Below are 24,404 nucleotides of genomic sequence, written 5' to 3'. Positions count from 1 at the left end.
TGTTGCGCGAATGAAAATGTGAGCATGCAAGATCATCTGTCTCCTGGTGGGAGCTCACAGGCCACCACAAATCCAGCCTTCTAGGCCACCTCTTCCTTGATACTATGGTGCTTGCAAGGGCTCATCATACCTACTAAATCAAATATGTGTTTATCTGGCCTTGGTAGTGTCTGGGAAGGAAGTTAATGGGACTCAGAGCCTCATTGGATGTCAAGGACAAGAAGAAACTTCCTTGGGACCCCTCTGCTTCCGTAATTAACACCTGTGGTAGTTTCATCGTAAACACTGGGCAGGTAATTTTAATACTGTTTGGGTAGGCATGGGAACTGGAATCTCTTACTGTTACAGATGAAAGAAATATCAGGGGAGGTATGGGAATGGGAACATCTTTTAAGAAATTTCATCTACATTGGGGTAATATTGTTTTTATCATCAAAACAAATCTCTTTTGTCATTTAGTCTTAAAATACATATACCAGTGATGTAGATATTTGTTAATTGCAACTCATGGAAGACCAAGGGGAAAAAAAAAACCAACTGTGATGTCTTTTTGGGATGAAGAGCTTACAATAGTAATAAGAGCTTCATGCTTCTCTCTCTGTATTCGTTTCCCCCCCTATTCCCTGCTGCAGACTTCCACTAAGAACTGACTAGGTTGGCAAGAAAAGAACTGAGTTTATTAAGTCATTTCCAATAAAAATTTCCTTTGCATAAACAAGGACAGATGTTAAACCAGGTGTTTTTCCTAAATGAACATTTTGATACATGTTGCTGAGAATTGTCAGTTTCCATGCGGTGGCAAATGGTGTCGGATGTGTACATTTGTTTAAATCGTGGACCAGGAAACATTCTGTGAAGTAAAAAAAGAATTGGCTGTTCTAATCACTGGAGCCTGGGCAACACCTAGAACATGAAAAAGCCGATAACTCTCTCTTCTGAAGTCGACAGAATGAAATGAAGAGATGGTTTTGATATTTCAAAGTCACAACTTCTACTCTATCAAAGACTAATTTTGATGGGTTTTTTTCATTGTTGTTTATTTGAAACATCATGAAAGATCTTAGGTTCTAAGGGAGGAGTTCAATGCCAACAGGAGTTGGGAGGTATGTGGATTTGAAAATGAAAATATTATTGGGGAATCTGTAGCTTCTCGAAACATGTAGACTGCTTCACTACCTGTAGTCTTTCAAAGCTTACAGTCTGACTTACAAACATCCCAGTCAATTTAAGTAGTGTTCATTAAAAGCTAAGTGCCCTGAAATGGAGTTTGAGGGCAGGGAGAATCCAAAAGTTCTCATGGCATTACTGGTTCTGAGATTTTTGATTTATAGGGGAAAAGAAATGCAAGTTAACAGAGTTGCTAACTCCTTCTCTTATCATTTTAGAAACGTTAGAGCATGGATGAAGGAAAGCAACAATGAAATGCGCCAGGGGCAAAACCTGAGATGGGAGATTGACTTCAACTGTGTAAAACCCCGTCTTCATCCTGAACTTCTTTTGTACCCCATAGTAGAGACATCTTCCTTCTTCCTGGGTCCGCAGGCCAGAGGTTTGCAACACTCTGGATGAATGATCTTTCAGAGTATTTGCAGGTCTCTAAGCCTTTGTGTGAGGTTTCCCAAGTGGCACTAGTGGTATAGAACCCGCCTGCCAATGAAGGAGACATGAGACTTGGGTTTGATCCCTCAGTTGGGAGGATCTCCTGGAGGAGGGCATGGCAACCCACTTGAGTAGTTTTCCCTGGAGAATCCCATGGACAGAGGAGCTTGGCAGGCTACTGTCCATAGGGTTGCGAAGAGTCAGAAATGACTGAAGTGACTCAGCACTCATGCAAGCCTGTGTGTGAGCAGGGTGTCAGTGGTAGAGTGTATCCTGATTTGCCTTATCAAGCTCAGGTTGCTCTATGGGCTTGAGATGCCCTTAAAGGTATTAGCCTGGAGTGAAGAGATAGTACTTCAAGCAAACATATGGAGGGAGGCTATAAGAGATGAAGTTTCTGGATAATTTCAGTACTGCTTATAGGGGAACCAACAGACAAGAGCCAAATCAACAGGAACACCTGACATTGCTGCCCGGGTTCCCATTATTCTCCTGGGCTGGGAACAATCTGTTCCTGTTCACATCTTCATGGATGTTATTAAACTATAATCTGCACCAGGTGTTTATGTGGGTTAAATAAAATGTTAGCAGTTCGCATAGCACTTTGTTTCCAAGTGTGTGTGTTCTCAGTGGCTTCATTCATATGACTCTTTGCAACCCCATGGCCTGTAGCCCACCAAGCTCCTCTGTCCATGTGATTCTCCAGACAAGAATACTAGAGTGGATTACCATGCCCTCAACCAGGGGATCTTCCTGACCCAGGAGGGATCAAACCCACATCTCCTGCATTAAAGGTGGATTCTTTACCACTGTGCCACTGGGGAAGACTTGTACTCAAGAGTGTTCAACAAATATCCTTGTCATGCTGGTGCTGGCCAAAAATTTGTTCAGGTTTTTTTTGTACCAGGCTCTGAATTAGTAATTTCTGAAGCTGCTTGTAACCTTCACGGGAAGTCATTACACTTATTTTCTCCACTTCTGTATGTACATGAAATTTTCCATAATAAAATACTTAAAAAAAAAAAATTGGATCTGAGTGAAGGAGAAACCAGGGTAGTGAAAAAAGTATCCTTGAGAAGCAACTACAGAAGTAAGAGCTTTTTTTCCCCAAAGAAGACCCAAAGATGCTCTGAGCTCTGTGACAATGGAAAGACCTTTTATGCAGGCTAAGTCATTGGAAATGAGCCCCTCAACATGGCAAAGCCAGAACCAAGCATGCAAAGTCTGAGATATGTCCACATGTACACATTTATTTGGATTTAGAGAGACAACACATAAAATACTTTGATCATACACAAGTTCATATTTGGTAAGAGGATCAGGTTGTCACATGTTTATAGTTCTTTTTTTATTAGTGTTTTCTGTCTTTAGTAATGGAGCGATGCTGAGGAAGTGTCAATATCTTTCAGAAACACCAATGGGGAACAGTATTTCAGCATAGGTAACTAATCAATACACAGCATGTGCACTTAGCTTTTGAAAACAGGGGGCGCGTGCAAGATGATACCCACTGCTAGGTTCCTGGGTTCCCTGTTCTGCTGCTATATTTACACGCGTGCTTTCCTGGTCCATATTCTGAGGAGTAGCATCTACTCCAAATGATGCTAGCAGGGACAGTACCTGTGAGGTTGGCTGCTGGTGACCCTCCTTATTGGTCTCTTGTTCTCAGAAACACTGAAGTTGCATTCCCTTTGCATGGTGTGAAATCACACAATTCTCAAAGGAGACTTCTCAGGAGCAAGCGGAGCCAAGGGCACTCCCTGTGAGGGCTGAGGTGGAGGGCTTACCGTGTAGCAGAGAAAGTATGGCACGGAGGCAAGCGTGCTTCTCGGAATATCGATACGGCCAGCACACAGGAATAGACACATCAATAATATGTTGTATAAGCTTCTACAGCAACACATGTTGACTTGCAACACTGCAAATTCAGATCTAAAGTGCACAACCCCAATCTGAGGGGACGAGACAGTACTAGCAGTATATTAAAGGCAACACAGTTACACACAGGATTAACTTCCTTTTCTTTCCTCATGTCCTTGACACAGTCCAGGAAGTCAATACCATTTATGTGTCTCTGATGAAGACATACCACACTTTTTTTTTTCAAGTATTTAAAAATAAGAAATGCAATATTGCTGTCTAAATGAAAATGGCCATGTCAAATGTGATTAAAGCTAAAACCCAAGTTTTCTAATATGTTCAGTCACTCAGTCGTGCCTGACTCTTTGCGACCCCATGTAAAAGAATGGTCCCACATAAAGGCCTTTGGCACTGGGAATTGCGCTAAAGTTAAAACAATCTCCCTTCCTTCCTTCGCTCCTTTCTTCCCTACTTCCCTTCCACTTGAGCAGATTGCAAACCTACTTTAAAGAACGTTTAAACTACTGGGATCTATCAGGCTTTTATTTACCTCCTTCCCTGGGTTATGGTTGGTAGCATTTCACTGCAGAGAATGGAGCAAGGCTCGCAGCAAACTTGGGAAAGAACCTGGAAAGGACACGGTGTTGGGGAATGATCTATTGATAAAAACTCTTTCCTGGAATTTCAAACACAGGCACAAATGTTCCCTTTTAAGTTCAGTTGTACTATCAAGTGAAAAAGCAGTCAATTCTGCTGGGGATTCTGGACCCCCTAGGTAGAAGCCTCTTGGAGTAGAGAGGGGTCTGTCCAAATCAGGACATTGGGTTCCATCCTCCAGGCAGGATGGTGAGTTTGATAACTAGCATCTCTGCCTCTGAGATGGGTCCTTTGGGCCTGAGACTCATGATAGCTGGGCAGCTGTGTGCTTATTCTCAACAGCCAAATTCTAGAATGCTTGGCCATTAGACAGAGCCTAGAAGGAGAGGCTTACTCCTTCATAAAATTCTGGGGCATAGGGTTTTCTTCTAATCATCATGCATGCATGCATGCATGCTAAGTTGCCTCAGTCGTGTCTGACTCTGTGCAACCCTATGGACTGTAGCCAGCCAGGTTCCTCTGGATTCGAGGGACCAAAGTCACGTGCATCTCAAGTATCAATGTTTCTGTATCCAACTTAGGGGAGAGATGTACGGGCAAGCTCATGAAGCTTGCAGGTGGTTGGATCCTATGGTCAAGTGAGAGGGCTTTGCTACAGGATGAAGGATGGAGTCCTCTTCCCTCCCTCATATACCTGCAGTCTTCCTGATCACAGATCTGAGTGGTCCATACAGAAAGGATGAATGCTCCTAAATGTGCATCCACAGTCTGCGTATATGTGGATATATATGCAGGACATATATAGTTCTCTGTTAGCACTTGGAATCTGACAGTCTGTCCCACATAAATACCTATGAGAGCTCTCATTAGCTCCTATCTCTCCATCAGGTTTGCAGGGGCAGAAGGATGCTTTTAGAATATTATCTTGAATTCTATGGAGCATATGTCCTCTCTATATTCCAGTCACTTTGATCTTAATGGGACACAGAAGATAGAAGAAGGGTCTTAAGATGCTATCTCAAAATCCTGGGTAATGGGACTTCCCTGGTGGTCCAATGGTTAAAACTCCAGGCTCCTAAGGCAGAGGGCTCAGGTTCGATCCCTGGTCAGGGAACTAGACCCCGCATGCCGCAACTAAGAGTTCACATGCCGCAACTAAAGATCACGTGTGCCACGACTAAGACCTGGCACGGCCAAATAAATACATAAATCTAAAAAAAAAAAATCTTGGGTGAGGACCTCATTTCCTCATAACCTCTCATGGAGCAGAAATTAATTACTTGGGATCCCAGAGATGGGGAACTCAGCAGGAAGGACTTCTGTGGGCCGGAATGGGAGGGAATCGGAATAAGCAATGACCTGGGAGAAAATGACTCCTCCCTGGACAGGCGATGTGGCCTCCAGGATGACGTCACTATTCTCACAGAGACACTGAAGGCCAAGTGTGATTTTCTGGGCTTGCCACATCGGGAGTGTGTCTCATTCCTCTTTGCTCTGGCTGATTAGACTTTCTTTTCTCTAAGGAATCCAAATGACTTCATAAGAGAATACTGTCTGGAAGACAGCGCAAGAACCAGCATTCACCTTCTGTTTAGAACAGGCTGAAGGGAAATAAGAATAGAGACGATTACCCTCATTAGTCTAAGATGAAGCTCAGTCGTCAGGCCTACAGTGCAGGTCTGCTAAGGTCCAATGGGCGAAAAACCGAAAAGGGAAGAATCGCACTGTCGAGCTGACCAGTCGCTTTTTAAAGAAATGCAGTATTCTTTTGTGTTTGTTTTGTAAGAGCCTGAACAGAAAGAAGGCGTCATACTGTTAAAGAATTTTGTGGGCCCTATGTTCCAAAATAACTTTGCTAAGTGTTTAGTTGTGCCTCCATTCAAAGAAAGAAAAAAAAAATCTGGCTTAGTTTTTATATCTGCCCCTGCAGTTTGTATAACCCATATAAAATAAAAATCTATATGTTACAAAATAGGATTTTTTTAATATATATATTTTCCTTTTGTAAAATTATACGTATTTAAATACACTTGATATGTTACTATAGGTAAATTAGAAATTTTTTTCTAATACTATGAAAAAGGCAAGAGTTTTTTTTTTTTTAATTGTCAACATATATTTTATATTTACTTTATCCTTTTCACTGTACCCCAGAGAACCTTTTATGATTCAGGGGCAATTTGGCACTATTCAATCCTACTACTCTGACTTGAAAATAAAGTTTGATTTGCACGCTCTATTAAAAGTAAGGGAAATATTTATAACAATTGTAAGCTTTTCCTTATTGATTAGAACACAGCCTTTTGTCACTAATTATTACAGAGGTGTTCTAAACTTAAGAAACGATTTTTAAAAGGAATAATGTTTGTTAGTTTTTGATTTTTAAACTGTACTCTACTCTGACACCACAATATAGAAATAGATTTACTTTGGAACAAACTACAAATACATTTACATGGTTTGTGACAACTTAATTGTCTACCTAGAGAATTGAAACAGCTTAGTGAGCTAGGTTATTATAAATCTTGTCCAAGGCGTTCTATTTCTTCAATCAGGAAGTCAATGTCTTGGTGAGTTGCTGCGGGGTTTGAGATGACCATGCGGAAGAAGTTGACCTTGTCGCCCAAGGGCTGGTAGCTCACCATCGTGGTCCCATGCTCCATCATCCTGGCTTTAATCACGGGAGCCACCTGCGGGAGAGATGAGACCACTGCGATGACTGCTTCTCCCAGGGATTCTTCCTATTATCAAAGAATCCAGTGCCAAGTAGCATTTTGAGTCTTTAACTAAACAACCAGAACCATACCTGTTTTCCCTTAAAGGAACTGCTCACACTTTTTATGAGAACAGAGGGCTAGAACAGTTTAATAAATCCAAGATCTCAAAGGTGCTGAAAGGAATAATCAGTGGTGGGCTATCAGGAGCTTGACATCTTATCTTTGACTTTCTACTTAGTATTTGGTGACAACAGGAAGAATCTGATGGTGGTTCCAAGCATAAAAAGTTTAGCAATACAACATTTGGGGGACTTTTTAATCCTTCAGTAAATATAAAAACATTGGAAGTAAGACAAAATTCAGAGACTGGATACCACTATCAAGTGATGTGTGAAAATAAGCAGATTTGTGAGATCTTAAAGCAATTTTCATTCTTGAGATCCTAAAGCTTCCTAGTTTGAAAAAACACTTTTTGTTTTACATTAGAATATAGCTGATTAACAATGTTGTGATAGTTTGAGATGGACAGCAAAGGGACTCAGCCACACGGACACATATATCCATTCTCCCCAAAACTTCCCTTCCATCCAGGCTGCCACTTAACATTGAGTAGAGTTCTCTGTGCTATGCAGTTGTTGATTATCCATTTTAAATACAGCAGTGTGTACCTGTCCATCCCAAACTCCCTAACTATCCTATCCCCCATCTTTCCCCCTGGCAACCACAGGTTCTTTCTCTAAATCTGTAAGTCTGTATCTGTTTTGTAAATAAGTTCATTTGTATAATTTCATTTTAGATTCCTCAGTTCATAAGATGATTTGAAATATATTTCCTAATAGTGATGAAGAATCAGCTGAGGCAAAAAGCTGCACCCACAAAGATTTAACATTATGGAGTTGAATCACAGACAAGATTTCACCACATTTATGCCCGATGGATAATTACAGCCCTTGGTCCTCTATTGTGTATGAAATTAAGATAAAATGTGAGCGAGTGAAGTCGCTCAGTTGTGTCCGACTCTTTGCGACCCCATGGACTGTAGCTCACCAGGCTCCTCCATCCATGGAATTTTCTGGGCAAGAATACTGGAGTGGGTTGCCATTTCCTTCTCCAGGGGATCTAAATGCTTTAGTTCAGCACAAATGCCTTTTTGTCTCCAGTTCTGAGGACTCAGCTCCCAGGGCTCACCCAAATGAATCTGCAACTCTAACAAGACCTCCTTATTCCATATCCCTTGGATGTACTGCACATATTTTTATCCCTTCACATCATCCTCAGTCTCACCATGTCACATGTGTTCTGTTTGCTTAGAATCCCTTCTCTTCCAGTTTGCATCCTACAAAGATTCCAAGGCTCCGCAACAGTCCTACACCCATGAGGAAGCCTTTGCTGACTTCTGTAATCCACTAGCACATTTTCTCTAAGTTGTAAGTACATGATCCTTAGCCACAGAGTCTGTCTATATTCTAATTCCTATCATCCCCTCACTTATGTGAAAATATACTTCATCTTTGTACCCAACCGTAAGCTCCTGGAGGGCAAGGGAGGGGTCTTTCAGCTCCTTTATCAGCACGGCACTGTCTGCACATGGAGGGGTCCCTGAGTCCTTATTGACTGTAAAGAGTGTCCTGAGAGGAACAGCTCCCAGGATGAGGCATACATTTTGAATTATGTCCAGCTATACGCAGGACCTGTCCATATATTTTACCACTGGAGTTTGTAAATATAACATTGATCTTTTCAGTTCCTGGCTGCAAATACGTAACCAGGGATGTAGATATCAGGGAAGCTTTGGGCTTAGGCCAGATCTTTATAGTCAGTAACCCAGTTCAGTATGGGAACCATGCCCTCTATCACAGTTGTATTTGTCTTACATGAAGGATAGATTCATGTGACTTTTGAATATCAAGACTTATGTGACCACTGGTTTGCAATGAGGTTTTAATCCTCAAAGTACTCAGTGTGAACAATCAACATGGCTCCTCAAGAGGATCAGCAGCAGTTTTATTTTCTATGCATTTCTGAGGCCTGGAGTCTCTTCCACATTGTAATTGAGCACCAGTTTCTCTTGGCAGCTCAGCAATTTCAGCAGATTCCCGCTGAGTTGTGAAGTCAGGAAAGGTATGACCTAGTGCTTATGTTCAGCCCTCATAAACATGCTCTCAGAACACAGAGGCAGTCGAGTTGTTAAAAGTCTGGACAGACCAGTTGTGTGTGTCCTGGCTCAGCAGGAAGCCACAGAGGGCAGAGGACCTGTGACCATGGCTGAAGATAGATGTTCCCTAAAGACATGCACTTCTGTCAAGGATGATGGGAACACGACAGGCCCGTTATACAGGCTGAGGTCCAAGTCAGAGGAGCGTGAGTCCTTACCTTGGAGAGGCGGCTCAGTCTCTCTTCATCGTTGTCCAGGACACGCAGGCTCGGAGGTACGTACCAGAAGCAGACGTTGGTGTGCTGAGGCTGTGAAGAGGAGGGTAAAATTCATGCTCAGCTCAAACAGGCAAGTTTGAACATTTCAAGAATTTGAAAATTCGAAATTTCCAAATTTCAAATCTGTTCTGCAGCTTCTAGATACAATCCTACTTTTAAACCTCTAATCACCTTTGAACTGCCTGACTTTCACACCATTATACAATATTTGTGTGTGTGAGAGAGACAGTTGGATTTACACTTCCGTTCTAAATGGTTACCCCCTCCCCACTGCTTCTCCTTTGTCATGGGCTCACTTACTTGGACAGTACATTCTTAACTTCAAAAAATATCACTGAGAAGAGTTGAAATGGGGACTTCCCTGGTGGTCCAGTTTCTAAGACTTTGCGCTCCCAGTGCAGGGGTCCCAGGTTCAATCCCTGGTTAGGGGACTAGATCCCACATGCTGCAACTAAGACCTGGTGCAGCCAAATAAATACATAAATAAAATATTTTTAAAAACCACAAAGAGTTAGAATGGACTAAACTTGGGCGGGGGGCGGGGCACTATAGAAATCAGAATACATACCTTTCCATCAAACACCATTTCATAACCTTCTCGGTTTTTGATGATATTGTATAAATACTCCGCCAGCTCCAAACACTTATCAATATGTGCTTCAAATCCTGCGGTCCCCTACGTGAGAGAAGAAGAGAGCTTAGCAGTCAAGCTGAGAAAGATGGCAAGCTCTCAGGTGAGATGGGGGGATGCATCTCTCTGGACACTGGTGGTCTTCCGGGCCCTTTGGCCTCTGCTCTGCGCCAGCACTTTGCTTACACAAGACCATGTGTGTAGAGGCTTTTCTGACAATTATTCCTCCTTTCATGCTGTCCACATCAGATGCCCCTGTTCCCTTTCATGTCATTACAGCTCTCCACAGCAGAATCCTTTTCTTTCAGAGCCTCTATTCCCCAGCCAATTATTTTGATTACTCGAGGGGAAATTTTACAACTGCCACTCAGAGGAGTAATTATGGAAGTCATTAATGACAGGAGGGCTGGCTATTCTTTTCCTGCAGATAAAAGGCAGCATCAGAGACCACCCCTCCCCCTCCAGGATGTCTGCTGAGTCCCTGCCCATCAGGTGAATTTGCCGTTTCCAGATCCCACTTTTGTTCACCCATTATAGAACAAATAGGGTAGGTGCTCAATGAATATGTGCTGGACAAAAGAATCACTGACTCTTGAGAGGCACACAGATGCTCTATTAGCCTGCCATTTTGCAAAGCTTATTAGATTTCCCCTTTGGGGATAAATGGGGCTTCCCTGGTGGCTCAGGTGGTAAAGAATCTGCCTGCAACAAGGGAGGCCCAGATTTGATCCCAGAGTCGGGAAGATCCCCTGGAGAAGGGAATGGTTACCCACTTCAGTATTCTTGCCTGAAAAATTCCCTGGACAGAGGAGCCTGGTGGGCTATAGACCATAGGGTCTCAAAGAGTCGGACATGACTGAGTGACTAACACTTGGGGATAAATGACTCCTGTGTCTGTAATGGGTGAACATTATCACAGAGGCCTTTTACTTTCCAGCTGTTGGAAACCCAGGATCTGGACTTATGAAAAACAACACAACAGCCTTGGATTACAATGATTTCACTGACAATGGAATACACTAGGGCAGCAGTCCCCAACATTTTTGGCACCAAGAACTGGTTTTGTGAAAGACAATTTTCCACAGAGCAGGGGTGGGGAGAAGGCTTCAGGATGATTCAGGCACATTACATTTACTGTGCACTTTATTTCTGTTATTATTACATCAGCTCCACCTCAGATCACCAGGCATCAGATCCTGGAGGCGGGGACTCCAGCACCAGGGAATTACTTTTCACATGGCTTTACTCCTAACTCCACTGGTATGTGTGGAGTTCTACAGGAAAGCTTAGAGAAACAGCGAATGCTCGTCCCAGGAACTCTGAGAACAGACCTACCAGTGATTAATCCAACCTGGAATCCAGAGGAAGTAATAACGGAGATAAGATGGGCCCACTTTCCTGTTAACACACAGTCTCATCATCTCATCTAAAAGGGGGATCTAGCAGAACGATGACTTGTAGCATCGGAAACACATTTTTAAGAGTAAGCTGCATTAAAGAGAACTGATGCGTTCAGAAATCCATTTCTTTAGGGACTGCCACCCTTGCTGACTGATTCCTGTGACTCCAAGTGTCCACCTGATGCCTGGACATCCAGGCCATCACCCGTGCACCCAAAGAGTTTGTGGGTGCCAAAGATTTACCATTGGTTTGGACCAAGCTGGCAGTTTGCATCCAGTTGGGATGTACATTAAGTAAGAGGGAGGGGAGTTTACTGTTAGCCAAACTGTATCCTTGGGACCAGGCTAGCATTGGATTTCAACTTGCAGGGACCTGATCCAGGATCTGTTCAGAACCAGTATGACTCTGACCCTGTCCAGCCATATGGCCTTGGCTAACTTTTCTGGTCACATGGGAATGATGGTGCCTGTACTATTTCCCACACAGAGACATAGCGAGGTGAAATGAATGCTCTGAAAATGAGTGTGAGCAAGGTGAAATGAATGCTCTGAAAATGAGTGTGATTGTACCATAAAGGGAGTGGGGTTACCAAAGACAGGATGGGAGTTCTCTAGCCCTGCTAGTCTGGGACTCCACTCTGGCTAAGCTCAGGAGTAATCCATCTGCCCCACTGAGATGAAGGCTGACACATCAGGGGACTCTGATGTGCCTGTATAAGTCTGGGGTTCCTCCTTTCAAATTAGGTGTTCATGAGATAAGATCCATATTTTATTTTCAAGGTTTTGTAGGTTTTTAGGAGATTCTCTGAAATTCATTATATTAATATCAAATGCTTGCTGAACCATTACAGACCACACAGCTCTTCCTGTGAGAATGATAAAGGCATCTACAAATCCTTATCAGGCAAGGCCTCTCCATGACCCAAATCACTGGGAAAGAAGCTAAAAGCTCAGATGACCACTTCTGGGTGGACAGCAGGTTCCCAGTTTCGGGGCTACGTTGAAGGAGGTTCAGGAGAAAGATGTTTTTTCTTATCCCTCATCCTTACACACTCATAATGGGTTTGGATGGACCCACTCAGGCCCTCTTACTTCTCATCTGAATGGTAACATCCTAATTCTTCTTCAGTCAATTGAGATGCTCCACTAGCTCAGCATATGCCCTTCAGCCCCTGCCTGACCATCTTCCTGGGATGTCCTTTCTACCAGCCCTGCTGGTCGAGGTCTTACTTATCCTATCCATCCTGTTCACAAGCAATCTCAAAGGTCAGTTCTTGATCAATTATTTTTGGCTCTCAAATGAGGACTGAGCTCTCCATGCTTTAACTCTTCAAGGTGTGTCTGTGTTTCTTTTATAACCAGTTGTGTTCTATTTTTTAAAAAAATGTTTATTGGAGTATGTACTACGCTGTGCTTAGTCACTCAGTCATGTCCAACTTTGCAACCCCATGAGGCTCCTCTGTCCATGGGGATTCTGTAGGCAGGAATACTGGAGGGGGTTGCCATGCCTTCCTCCAGGGGATCATCCCAACCCAGGGATCGAACCCAGGTCTCCCGCATTGCAGGCAGATTCTTTACCATCTGAGCCACCAGGGAAGCCCTTATTGGCGTTTAGTTGATTTATAATGCTGTGTTAATTTCAGGTGTACAGCAAAGTGACTCAGTAGTGTGTTGTTGTTTACTTGCTAAGTTGTGTCAGATTCTCTTGTGACTCCATAGCCCACCAGGCTCCTCTGTTATTGGGATTTCCCAGGCCAGAATACTGGAATGGGTAGCCATTCCCTTCTCCAGGGGATCTTCCTGACTGAAAGATTGAATCCAGGTCTTCCGAAGTGGCAGGCAGATTCTTCACCACAGAGTCATTGGTTATACATATACATATATCCACTTTCATTTTTAAGATTCTTTTCCTATAGAGGCCATTACAGAGAATTGAGCACTGTGCTGTACAGTAGGTTCTTATTAGTTATACATATATCCATTTTCATTTTTAAGATTCTTTTTCTATATAGGCCATTACAGAGAATTGAGTACTGGGCTGTACAGTAGGTTCTTATTAGTTATCTATTTTATATATAATAGTATGTCAATCCCAATCTGTCAATTGGTGCTCTGTCTTTTATGATGGTCATTGGTGAATTTCTCTTTCCTGCCTGGAAACTGTAGCCCCTGATCTCATTCAGCAACAGATGCTCAGTAGCCACTTATGAAAAAAATTAATATTTTAGAGAGAAAGGGAACATTCACCCACTCAGTAAGGAGGGCCAGACATCCATTTCCCTTTAATAGTTTCTCCTGGTTTCTTTTTTCCCTCAGCTATTTGCCAGTCCCACGGTTATCTACACTTTCATTATGGAGGTCAATCAGAAAACTATAAGAAAATCTGCCAATCTGCATAATCACATACAAACATCAAGATTTACAGTAAAAATTCAGCAGTTACATATTAAGCCATCACTGGAGGCCTAAAAAAAGGGACTCCTTTTAAGATTTTTTTCTTTTTTTCTATCTACACAGAGTTTTAACAGAGGTAATCTGTCAAGATGAAAAATACGTTCTAGGATTCTCTAATAAAATAAAAGGTTTACCCAATAAGAACAGAGTTGAGGACAGACACAGTGTCTTTGCCAGTGAAAAGCTTACAAATCATGTCACCATCCAGAGTACCTTCTAGCATTCCACATCAGGAGGCTCAATTTTTTTTTTTTTTGCATTAATTTGCTCCAATCAAGTTGTCTTGGATTTAATACGACAATTGTCTTCAGTGCATTTAGCTCCATTTGTTATTAACAGGTGAAAGAATAGGAATTTATACTTAGATTACTATATTCCCATGGTTTATCTTACTAAGGAGAAAATGTGGATTCACTGGAACATTGTCTTCTCCAGGTGTATCGGATAACAGAGGGTTTGCAGATTAATGTCACATTCCTTCTCTTCCTCTTTATTATTGTTTTTGCAAATGCAAAACAGAATGACATGGTCAACTCTCATAGTTCTTCTTAGGGAGAGTGACTTCTCCTGCCCTGCCTGGCGTTATGACAGGGTTAGGCATATCAGAGGGTGCTTACCCTTGATCTGGGTTGTAGGACTGTGATTATTACTTTAATAGCTGTTATCATTTCCTTTTTTAAAAAAACGCAACTTTAAGTTGAAAACCAAATGGATGTTTTTGTCATTTAGATGTCTAGATACTTAAGGCTTTGTGTAAGGAATTTAAAAAATAGGTGTCCCTATCCTCTAAGTAATTCAAGTTCTTTTTTGAAGTTCTTTACTATAGTCTCTTTCTGTATTTTACACAGAAACAATATGTTGACTTTCATTAATTATAAAGAGTTATCCACATGTCTTCATTTCTGTTCACATCTTACACATGAATGTTAGAAAATGAATTATTCCTTCACACAAAGATGATGTACAAGAACTAATGAAACTATTTTAAATTCTGGATGATGATAAACTAATTTTCAATGCGAAACATATGTGTCTGTAAGTTACAAAGTCACTGTGACTTCTCTCTCTCTCTCTCTTTTTATCCCCTCTTCTGGTGCCTCTATCTCAGCCCTTTAGAAACTGGATCCTCTGTCTTTATTTCAAGCTTCACTGGTCCTGCTCTTGAGTTCACACCTGATGTCTTCCACGTGATTTCTCTGAGAACCAGCTGGCTGCACCAAGCTGGCAGGGAGGCTTCCGATGGAAAAGCAGCAGCAGGATCCGATGAACCATGTCAGATACATTTTTGTGTAAATATAGCTAATGATCATGATCTTAATAAAAACACCAGGGGAACAAGAGACAAAAAGAGGGAGAGGGACACTGAACAATATTTAGAGACCAAGCTTTCCTCAACTTCTTAGCTGATGTTTACCTCTGTCATTTGATCATTCCCACCAATCAAGGAAATGAAACGCCTGCTCATCTGAAAACAGCCTGAGAGTATACCAATAAGTCTACATTCTTGATGGATTTATTACTGCCAAATGAAAGTGTCATTGCCAACAGAGTGAGTCTTGACTTGGGCAGTGGGGACCAGATACCTGTCCTTGTCAGGTGCTCAACTTTCAAAAGAGGAAGGAGTCCCCTGCCCAGATCAAGGGCTTTGAGCCCACTCGTCACACACCTTTATGGGGCAATAAGTCACCCTGGGCCTCACTCCAGGTGGCTGTCTTGTACTTAGCAATACTTAAAGAAAACTCAATCAGGCCAAATAACATGATGGAGGTTTGCTGGAAGACCATGTAGTCAGTCCAGCCACCCCTGGAAACCAGCTAAGAATTTTTGCACATTAAGCAAGACCATCTTTCTAGTTAAACTGCCTTTTTCCAGGATGGGTTTAAAGAAGATTCCATACAATATTAAGTTGGTCAAAAAGTTAGTTTGAATTTTTCCATCAGATGTTATAGAAAAGCCTGAATGAACTTTTTGGCTTACTCAATAGATGTCCACTGTTTCACTGCTAAGTCCCCTCTTTTTCTTTTTAGCCATCCGCCCATTTGAACTGTTTAAGGAAATTCAGTTTGCTCAAACACCAGCATATGGACTGGGTACTGTGGACCTGGTCCATAGCTCTTTCTATAGACCTGACGAAGGAGCCATTCTGTGGTCTCATCCAGCTGACCAAGTCATTTGCTTGTTTCTATGAGGCTGACCCTGTCACCTCTTTGTGTAAGATATGTAGAAATCTGAGAGCCGAATGTCCCTGGGGGTCCAGTGGTTAAGAATCCACCTGCTAGTCCACAGGACACGGGTTCTATCCATGGTCGGGGAAGATCCCACATGCTTCAGGGCAACTAAGCCTGTGTGCAGTGCGACTACTGAAGTCCATGAGCCCTAAAGTCCGTGCTCTGCAATAAGAGAAGCCATCACAATGAGAAGGCTGTGCGCTGCAACTAGAGAACAGTCCCTGCTCACTGCAGCTAGAGAACAGTCCCTGCCCACTGCAGCTCGAGAACAGTCCCTGCCCACTGCAGCTAGGGAACAGTCCCTGCCCACTGCAACTAGAGAAGGCCCATGCACAGAAATAAAGTCCTACCACAGTCTAAATAAATATATAAAATAACTAAATATTAAAGGAAAGGAAGCTGAGAGTCAAATTTGTGGACCATTTCCCAAACACACTGGACCTAGGTCTCACCAGCTTCCCTCTCATCTCTCCCTTCGTCATGTTTCCCGCACATACTCTTAACAGTTGGGCTTTCCTAGCAGTTGGGTTTTTCCAGCATGTCCTCACTGGCTCTAGCCATTGCCTCCTGTGGGAGATAAATGAAACCAGGTGGAAAGTCACCAAGCTGTGACATTTAAGTTAGAAATCTGGTCAAAGTGAAAAATAAAATCGTTGACCTTCCCAGCCTGCTTACATTTAGCCACACATGTGTGCTCTTGGAAGCTATAATCAGGTCCAGCCAGTAGCATACAACATTGGTTACAGAGTTCCATGTCTGAGAGAGGCGTGATCATCCACAGTTAAATTCTGAGGCAAATAGAGAAACCAAACTAAAGGAGGTCACTAGGAAGTTCCAGGGTCTTTGAAAAAAGCTTTATAACTAGAGGTTACTCTACGAAATGACAAAAACAAGCTATCATGCTGATTTTTTCCTTTTCTTTTTTGTTCTCCAAACAAATAGTCTACATTTAACCTACCCAAATGATCAATCACTGGGTAAAAACCAAGAGTTGGGACAAGAACGGCAGTGAAACAGCTCTTAGGAATCCAGAGAGTCTGCTGTATAAAGCAACATGGATTGGTTTTTTAGATAAATGAGCATTAGAAGCAATTTGGCTTTAACAAAAAACAACAAACACACAACAGATTTCTTATATTTCTGCTCATGTAGAATGCAGATTACTAGATCTAGGATTCAGGAAACTTAGTCTTGAGTAAGTAATTTTCTATTTGGAAGTTAATTTTTGACATGTCCTAACAAGGGTCACCAGATACAGCGTCTGTTTTTAGTTGCCATTCAGCCAATTCTGGGGTGCTCACCTTTGCCCTCCACATTAGCCAGAGTTTAAAAACATCAACGTGGCGTCCGCACTGCAAGGCCTTGTCTCCAGTGTCATAGGACAGGTCATAGTGTTTATCTTGTTGGAAGAGGTAGGAGGCATGCATCTGGTTGCAACTCTGCATCAATCCCTAGAAGAGAAGAGAAAAGCTACGAAACCCTGTGCTTAGTTGCTCAGTCATGTCTGACTCTTTGTGACCCCATGGACTGCAGCCAGCCAGGCTCCTCTGTCCATTGGGATTCTCCAGGCAAGAATACTGGAGTGGGTTGCCATGCCCTCCTCCAGGGGATCTTCCTGACCCAGGTCTCCTGCATTGCAGGCAGATTTTTTACCATCTGAATCACCAGGGAAGCCCTTAGGAAACTCTCTACTGACTTTATAATGTGTTCTATTGGGTTTACCTTGTGCTGGAAATTATTAACAGAAATATATAAGAAAGAGGAGCTGAATATCCTGAAGAAAGAAAACAGTAAGAATTAAATGAGAAAAAAAAGTGAGACAAGTATCTGAGCAGGATAGACTGTTGCGATAGGTCAGTTCTATGGGAAAGAATGGCTTAGGGTCAGCTATTACCAGAGGTTAACATCAGGGCATATTTATACTTTTACTCTCCTTCTTAAGAGAAGGAATTCATCTTTTTTTTTTTCAATTTGTTGATTATTTCTGCTTAAGCTTCACAATACCCTTTATTGTGGCTGGTTATTAACAATTCCAATCTTACAGATGAGACTGAACGTCAAAAACTTTATGTAAGCTGCTCTGTAGCTTTTACCTAGAAATGGAACAGTTGGGATGTAAATCCAGCTCAGGTGAATTTCAGTAAGAAGGCTTTTTAAAATTTTTTTTTTTAAATCACAGTCAGAGTATAATGTTCATTGGGAGGATGTCCTGATGTTCTGGTTTTGCTTAATCAAACTATTTTGAAAACTCTTTGGTTTTATAAATTATCATTAGTGTGATTCTCCTACTGTTTCATTCATATTGAGTTCAAGTACTTTATCATTTAGCTGTAAGGGTTTGAGTTCTTTATGGAAATCACAGTTTTTAGGACAGTTCATTGTGGTGGTGGTGGTTTAGTTGTTAAGTCATATCCAACTCTTTGCAATCCCATGGACTGTAGCCTGTCAGGCTCCTCTGTCCATGGGATTTCCCAGGCAAGAATACTGGAGTGGGTTGCCATTTCCTCTTTCAGGGGATCTTCCTGACCCAGGGGTGGAACCTCCATTACCTGCTTGGCAGCAAGATTCTTTATCAGTGAGTCACGTGGGAAACCCAGTACAATTCATTGCTATTATCTTAAGATGCTAAAATCTAAAAAATAAAGACATTGGTACTCTGAGGTCTCCAAAATAGTGAATCTTTCAGATGTCATGCTCCTCTCTCAAGAGGGATTAGAGTTTGGGCACTGTGTTTTCATGCTCACTTGCTTATGGTAGTTACAGTGGAAAGTTTCGTTGTCAGTGACCATTAATTTACCCTGGCACCGCAAGCTAACTATGGAAAATGGGTGGCAAAGTGATTGAACTATTTCAAAGACCAGTGAATGAATCATGTTCTCTGACTAAAACAGCATCGTCAGCCTCCTTACCACACTGCAATTTGTCACGAGCCACAGGAAGTCTTTGACGCTTTGGTTATCTACAGTGTAATTGTAATTTTACAGAAAATTTGGCATTGACTTTTTCCCTTTGTGACTCATGACAAGAGAAGAAAAGACTAAACTGTGATCGCTTGGTTGAAGTTAGAAGTGAGAGCCCCTTTTGAAAGTTCTCCAAACTAAAAGGAAATGCAGGTAAAATTTGGTCTAGATCCTGAAAGACCAGACTAGGTCCCCAGATGGTAATAACAGATTGGGGCTCAGTCTTGTAGTCTGGACATCATATTCAGTGGAATTCATTATTTGTTTGAGAGTGGGAGAAATTCAGTACAATGTAATTGTAATAGAGCAGTAGAATGGGACTCGAAAGCCAGTAAGACTAAAAATTGCAATAGGTGAATCTATTTTGTTTCATGGTCCCAGAAACTTGGCACCATTTTTCCCCCAGCCATGCAAGCTCATAGCTAGGTGCCTTCAATCCTAAGGGAGACCACCCAGGGAGTGTGGAATCATGGATAGACCAGACCAGCTTCTACTGGGATAGGAAAAGCAACTCAGAGAACATCACTTCTAAAAGGTAAGACAGCACCAGTCTCCTTGTACAAAAGGACAAGTAGAAGTGAGATAAAAAGGGGAGATCATATTCTGATTCTGAGTCACTATATTCCAAACTTTAAAATACATGACTAGCTTATGGCTGTAAAAGAGTTGCTGTCAAAAAAATTCCCCTGATCAAATAAACTTCAGAAACCATCATAAATATCTTTTTTTTTCAGATATTTATAAAATACATCAGCAATTAAAGGCTCAGATACTCCCTGAAATTACGAAACTTGTTTTCAACTCTTTAAGCTAATATATTCCAAGTTTTTTTTTGAAAACCAAGAACTCTCTTATCACAGAATATCATCTAATAGAATGATATTATTCCTTGGACCTCTATAAAAGAAATGTTATGAACTCTTGGATTTCAAAGGGATCCTAGAGCTGTTCATCTATTGCTTCCCCCTTCTTCTTTTTTGGTCATGCCACGAGGCATGTGGGACCTTAGTTCCAAGAAATTGAAACCTTGCATCCTGGAAGGTGGAAGCATGGAGTCGGGCAGTCCCTATTCCAGCCCCTTCTATCTTTCCATCCTCTTTCTAACAAGTGCTTGTCCAATCTCCATTCAGTCAGCTCCCCTGATGATGAATTTATTCCTACATAAGTCATTCACTACCTGTTGGGCAGCTTAATTTTTAGAAAAGCATTCCTTTTATTGACCCTAAGTCAGACTTCAAATCATGGTTATTGTGATTTTGTCATCAAAGCCGTACCATCCAATGTGACTAACTCAGCTCCCTGAAGCCTTAAATAAAAAACAAATCTCTCCAACCTGAGTCATTTATGTTGTGAAGGCTGCTTTCCTCTCATCCCTTTAAGTTAAACCTTTTCTAGCTTAGATTAAACATCTTTAGTTCTTTCAACTACCTCTGTTCACGTAGATTAATGTTCCTCACTATTGGAGGCCTTGCTTGATGGGGTCTCCTATACGATTAGATGCTAACCTGAGCAAACCACTCCAAGTGTGGTTTAACCAGAGGCCAGTGAGGGACTGCCACCTCCCTCACCCTGAAACTCCACTTCTTTCAATCCCATGACTAATTTTTGAATGGTATTTCTCTCTTGACCCACTGTTGACCCTGCAGCTGACTACAACCTAATGTCCTATGCCTTCTTCACAAGCACAATAATTCAGCCATGCATGGAACATGACTGTCTCGTCTAGTCAGAATATAACCATCTTATATTTGGACATAAGAGCAGGGCTTTACAGATATCCTCATTGGCAATTTCCCCTACTGTAGATGTGGCTCACTGTTCCATTCTGTAAAATGGTCTTAATTTTTTCACTGCACACGTTACTCTATCCAACCCCAACTGCAGATGTGGCCACGAGTGAGGAAAGACATACCTCTTCTCTAACCAGGAGAGCAGAGCACTGCAAAGGAACGCCCATCATCTTATGCGGATTCCAGGTCACAGAGTTGGCCCTAAAGGAAACAAATCAGGTGAAGAGAGTGGCACCCATGACAGGCTCAGACGACCCCTTGTGAGGGCTCAGGGTGCTTGGCACTCTTTCTCAGACTCCAACATGACGTTAACTTACAAAACAAGAGGGGGACCCTTCAAAATCTACAGCCTTTCCTTTGTCTACAAAGAGAGCAGGGAAAGGCTGGTATCTCTCTTCAGCTCCATGGTGGTCTGAGAGCTCTGAGTGACTGGGGCCAGCCTGTCCAGGGTCCCTCCTTTGGCCACCACAGAGCAGGGCACCAGGGGGTCCCTCATGTGCCTTCAGTGTTCCCGCCTCTGACCCAACTGTAGTGGCCTGGGGCTCAGAGCAATGGCTCATTCCGCTGCTGAATTTTGTTCTTTTCCCAGTCCAGTTCCTCCTTCTTTCCACTCAGTTGATGACTAAGTGTTTCAAATGTGTTCTTTTACAAAAGCTAGCTCATACCCTGCTTCCATCTCTTCTCTCATCCAGAGATATCCTTTTGGACTGCAGGGAAGATAGCCTGTGGCTCCCATGGCAGCTTTCAGCCTATTTGTTCCAACACCCTTGATAAGCAGGATACTCTCTCACCAGTCACAGTGATGCTCAGCTCAGGGGGTTATGCTGTTTGAAACTCCTAAACCACAGTCCTGGTTCAGAATCCTTTAATAATAAAAATTGCTATTATTATTATTATTTTAATCTGGATATACTGTCTTAGCTGATGTTTGGTTTCCATTTCCTCCTCCACCGGGTACCATAGTTATTTTCTAGTTCTGTTTACAGCTCTCTCCTCTTCCTTTTGCCTCCAGCCTAAGTTCCAATTTGTAGGGTATGGCTCACGGTGTCCCCGCACTAGATCCCAGGCTATGCGCCTAGTCTGGAGTCCTGTCAGTTTCCTGAACCACTTTTCATCACACCAAAGTCTGTTTAGTTCTCAGAAAATTCTAGTCTCATGATCTTGGGTGCTATTTCCTCTTCCTGGAATGTCACCTCCTATGGCTTCAGTTGGTTACATCCTATTGATATTTAATCTTTTAAGGCCAATCAAGTATCATCTCTGCCGAGCTCTGCAACTGCCTTCAGCTTCTCTCCTTCTCACTCACCGTGCTGCTCAGCCCCCTTCCTCCTCCAGCTCCCCGGAGAGCAGCAGCTCACTTCCCATGAGCCTCTGCGCCGGTCTCTGAGAGACCGAGGCATCCTCGAGGAGGAGACTCGGGAACATGACCTTGGCACCAACAGACTCACAGGAGGAAGGGGAGCAGGACAACACGCAGCGGCTCCTCCACAGCGTTGAGCAGTACTGGCCCTCCTCCAGCTGAGTGACGGACGGGGCTCACCCCACTCCCAGCACTCATGGTGCGAGGACCTTGGGAAGAAATGAGATGCCAGGAAAGAGCCCATTCCTCTACTTGATGAATGGCGGTCAGCAGCTGGCCCGTCAGGGAACACTTACTGGCCTAGGGATCTTATCTGAATCGATGAATAGTCTGGCTCACTGTCTGGTCTTTCTTTAGCTTTGACACTGGCTGTCAGATATATTGGAAGTGAGGAAAGAAGCCAAGGTGGTTCATGGCCAGATGGGATGGCTATTCCCCTGGACAGAGGACTGAAAGACTTCATGAATAATAAAGAAACGGGTATCGAAAAGCTCCTTCTAGGAAAACAGCTCTTTGCTCTTTAGAATGAAACTAGAGTCAAGAAACCTGGGCTCTGAGCAGTAGGTAAGTTTTGGTTAAGGGAGGGGAGCTCAGGAGCCAGACTGTCTGAGTTTGCATCCAGGTTCTATCACTTGCTAGCTGTGTGACCTTGAGCAGGTTACTTAACCTCTCCATGCCTAGATTCCCTTGTCTATATAAGGAAAATAATAGGAAATTGTTTGGGACCTCCTTGTGGTCCAGTGGTTAAGAATTCACCTTGCAATACAGAGGATGTGGCTCAGTCTCTGGTCGGGGAGGTAAGATCTCACATACCATAGAGCAACTAAGTCTACACGCTGCAACTACTGAGCCTGTATGCAACAACTAGAGAGCCTGTTCACTGCACCAAAAGACCCTGTGTGCCACATGCAAATAAGACTCAACGCAGTCAAATAACCAAATGTTAAAAAATAATAAATCATTTGGATAAAGTGCTTATAACCACATCCAACACAATAAACAGTAAATAAGCCTGGCTCTTGCTACTAAGTTCAACTCTATCATTTAGAGCTTTGTGACCCTGGGCATATGTACACAGCCATTCGGTACGTTCTATACTATTCTATAACTGGATGCCCAATACTGACAAAATGCAGCTTTATCAGTAATGACACTAAATGGAGAAGAAAATAGCTGTTTTCCACGTTTCTGACTGAGGGTGTTTACTTCTACAGTAGCCCATTTGTCTTTTTAGACTAGAAGCTGTCAAGCTCCCCACTGACTGGTCCCTGAATTCTCCCAGAGGGGCTGCCTCATAAAAATGCAAAAAGATGCAGACAGTGATTCAACAACATGGCGTTAGTTCGTGTGAGAAACGTTGGCAATTTGTGAAAAGCAGCTTCAGGTTCATTTCAAAATGTTTTGCCTTGAGATGTTATTCTTCTGTGACTTTCAGTAAGTTTATAGAGAGCTGAGCCCCCTAGGGCTCTTGGGAGACATTTCCCAGTGCCCGCCTGTGCATGTCAAGCTCAGAAGATCCCAAACAAACTGGTTAACTAGCCCCCTCTTCATCCTTCCAGATCTCTTCTCTCTCCTCTATTCTGGACCTCAATTCCTCACACCCCTTTTCCCCCATTTTCCTCCCAAGCATTCAGCCCTCAAACCTTAGTGGTGTGGTTTCATTCTCTTTCTTTCCTCTCCTATCACTCTTTGCAGTTTTCTTTTTAAGTTCTGTATAAAGCACTTTATTCTGTAGTACCTTGGTGCTTGATTTGCATGTGTGTGTATGTGGATGATATATGAGAATCACTCGGACATTTTTCAGCATTCACATGCTACCTACATTTTCTATTTCCTATGTGGCAGGCAATGCTCTAATTGATTCACATGGATAATTTATCTAATCCATGTAGCCCTGTGATGTACACACTGTCATTGTACCAGTTTTATAGATGGGGCGACATCTTGCCCAAGAGCACATAGCTAGCAAGTGGGATTCAAGCCATTGGTTGTCCACAGGGTCCTTGCAATAATGGTGACCTAATGCTACAGGTATCCACTGAAAACCATGGAGAGTCTGAAATGTTTCCTTTTGGGGTGTGACTGGCATGCTGCTGCTAAGTCGCTTCAGTCATGTCCGACTCTGTGCGACCCCGTGGGCAGCAGCCCACCAGGCTCCTCTGTCCCTGGGATTCTCCAGGCAAGAACACTGGAGTGGGTTGCTATTGCCTTCTCCAACCTGTTACCTAGATGCCAGTAAAAAATGGAAACATCCTTGTGGTGATTTAGTCACCAAGCCTTGTCCGACTCTTGTGCATATGCGTATTGAAAAACTTCCCCAGGCCACTGTGATATACTCCCAACACAATGGTGCTAGATTTCTGATGTAACATTTG

At 42.7% G+C, this 24,404-nt stretch overlaps 1 protein-coding gene across 1 annotated transcript in view; it reads right to left on the bottom strand.

Moving 5' to 3' along the window:
• Positions 1-6,572: 6,572 nt before the first annotated feature.
• GAD2 (glutamate decarboxylase 2) overlaps positions 6,573-24,404 on the bottom strand; it is a 60,780-nt gene continuing 42,948 nt past the window's right edge. Inside the window, exons 12-16 of the mRNA XM_069548855.1 lie at positions 20,792-20,870; positions 17,221-17,370; positions 9,775-9,882; positions 9,147-9,236; positions 6,573-6,746 (exon numbers count right to left, since the gene is read on the bottom strand). Of these exons, the coding sequence (XP_069404956.1) occupies positions 6,573-6,746; positions 9,147-9,236; positions 9,775-9,882; positions 17,221-17,370; positions 20,792-20,870 (601 nt within the window). The remainder of the gene's footprint in view (positions 6,747-9,146; positions 9,237-9,774; positions 9,883-17,220; positions 17,371-20,791; positions 20,871-24,404) is intronic.

The sequence above is a fragment of the Ovis canadensis genome, chromosome 13 (assembly GCF_042477335.2).
Source record: "Ovis canadensis isolate MfBH-ARS-UI-01 breed Bighorn chromosome 13, ARS-UI_OviCan_v2, whole genome shotgun sequence".
NCBI lineage: Eukaryota > Metazoa > Chordata > Mammalia > Artiodactyla > Bovidae > Ovis > Ovis canadensis.
This window is presented reverse-complemented; position numbering and strand designations above follow the sequence as displayed.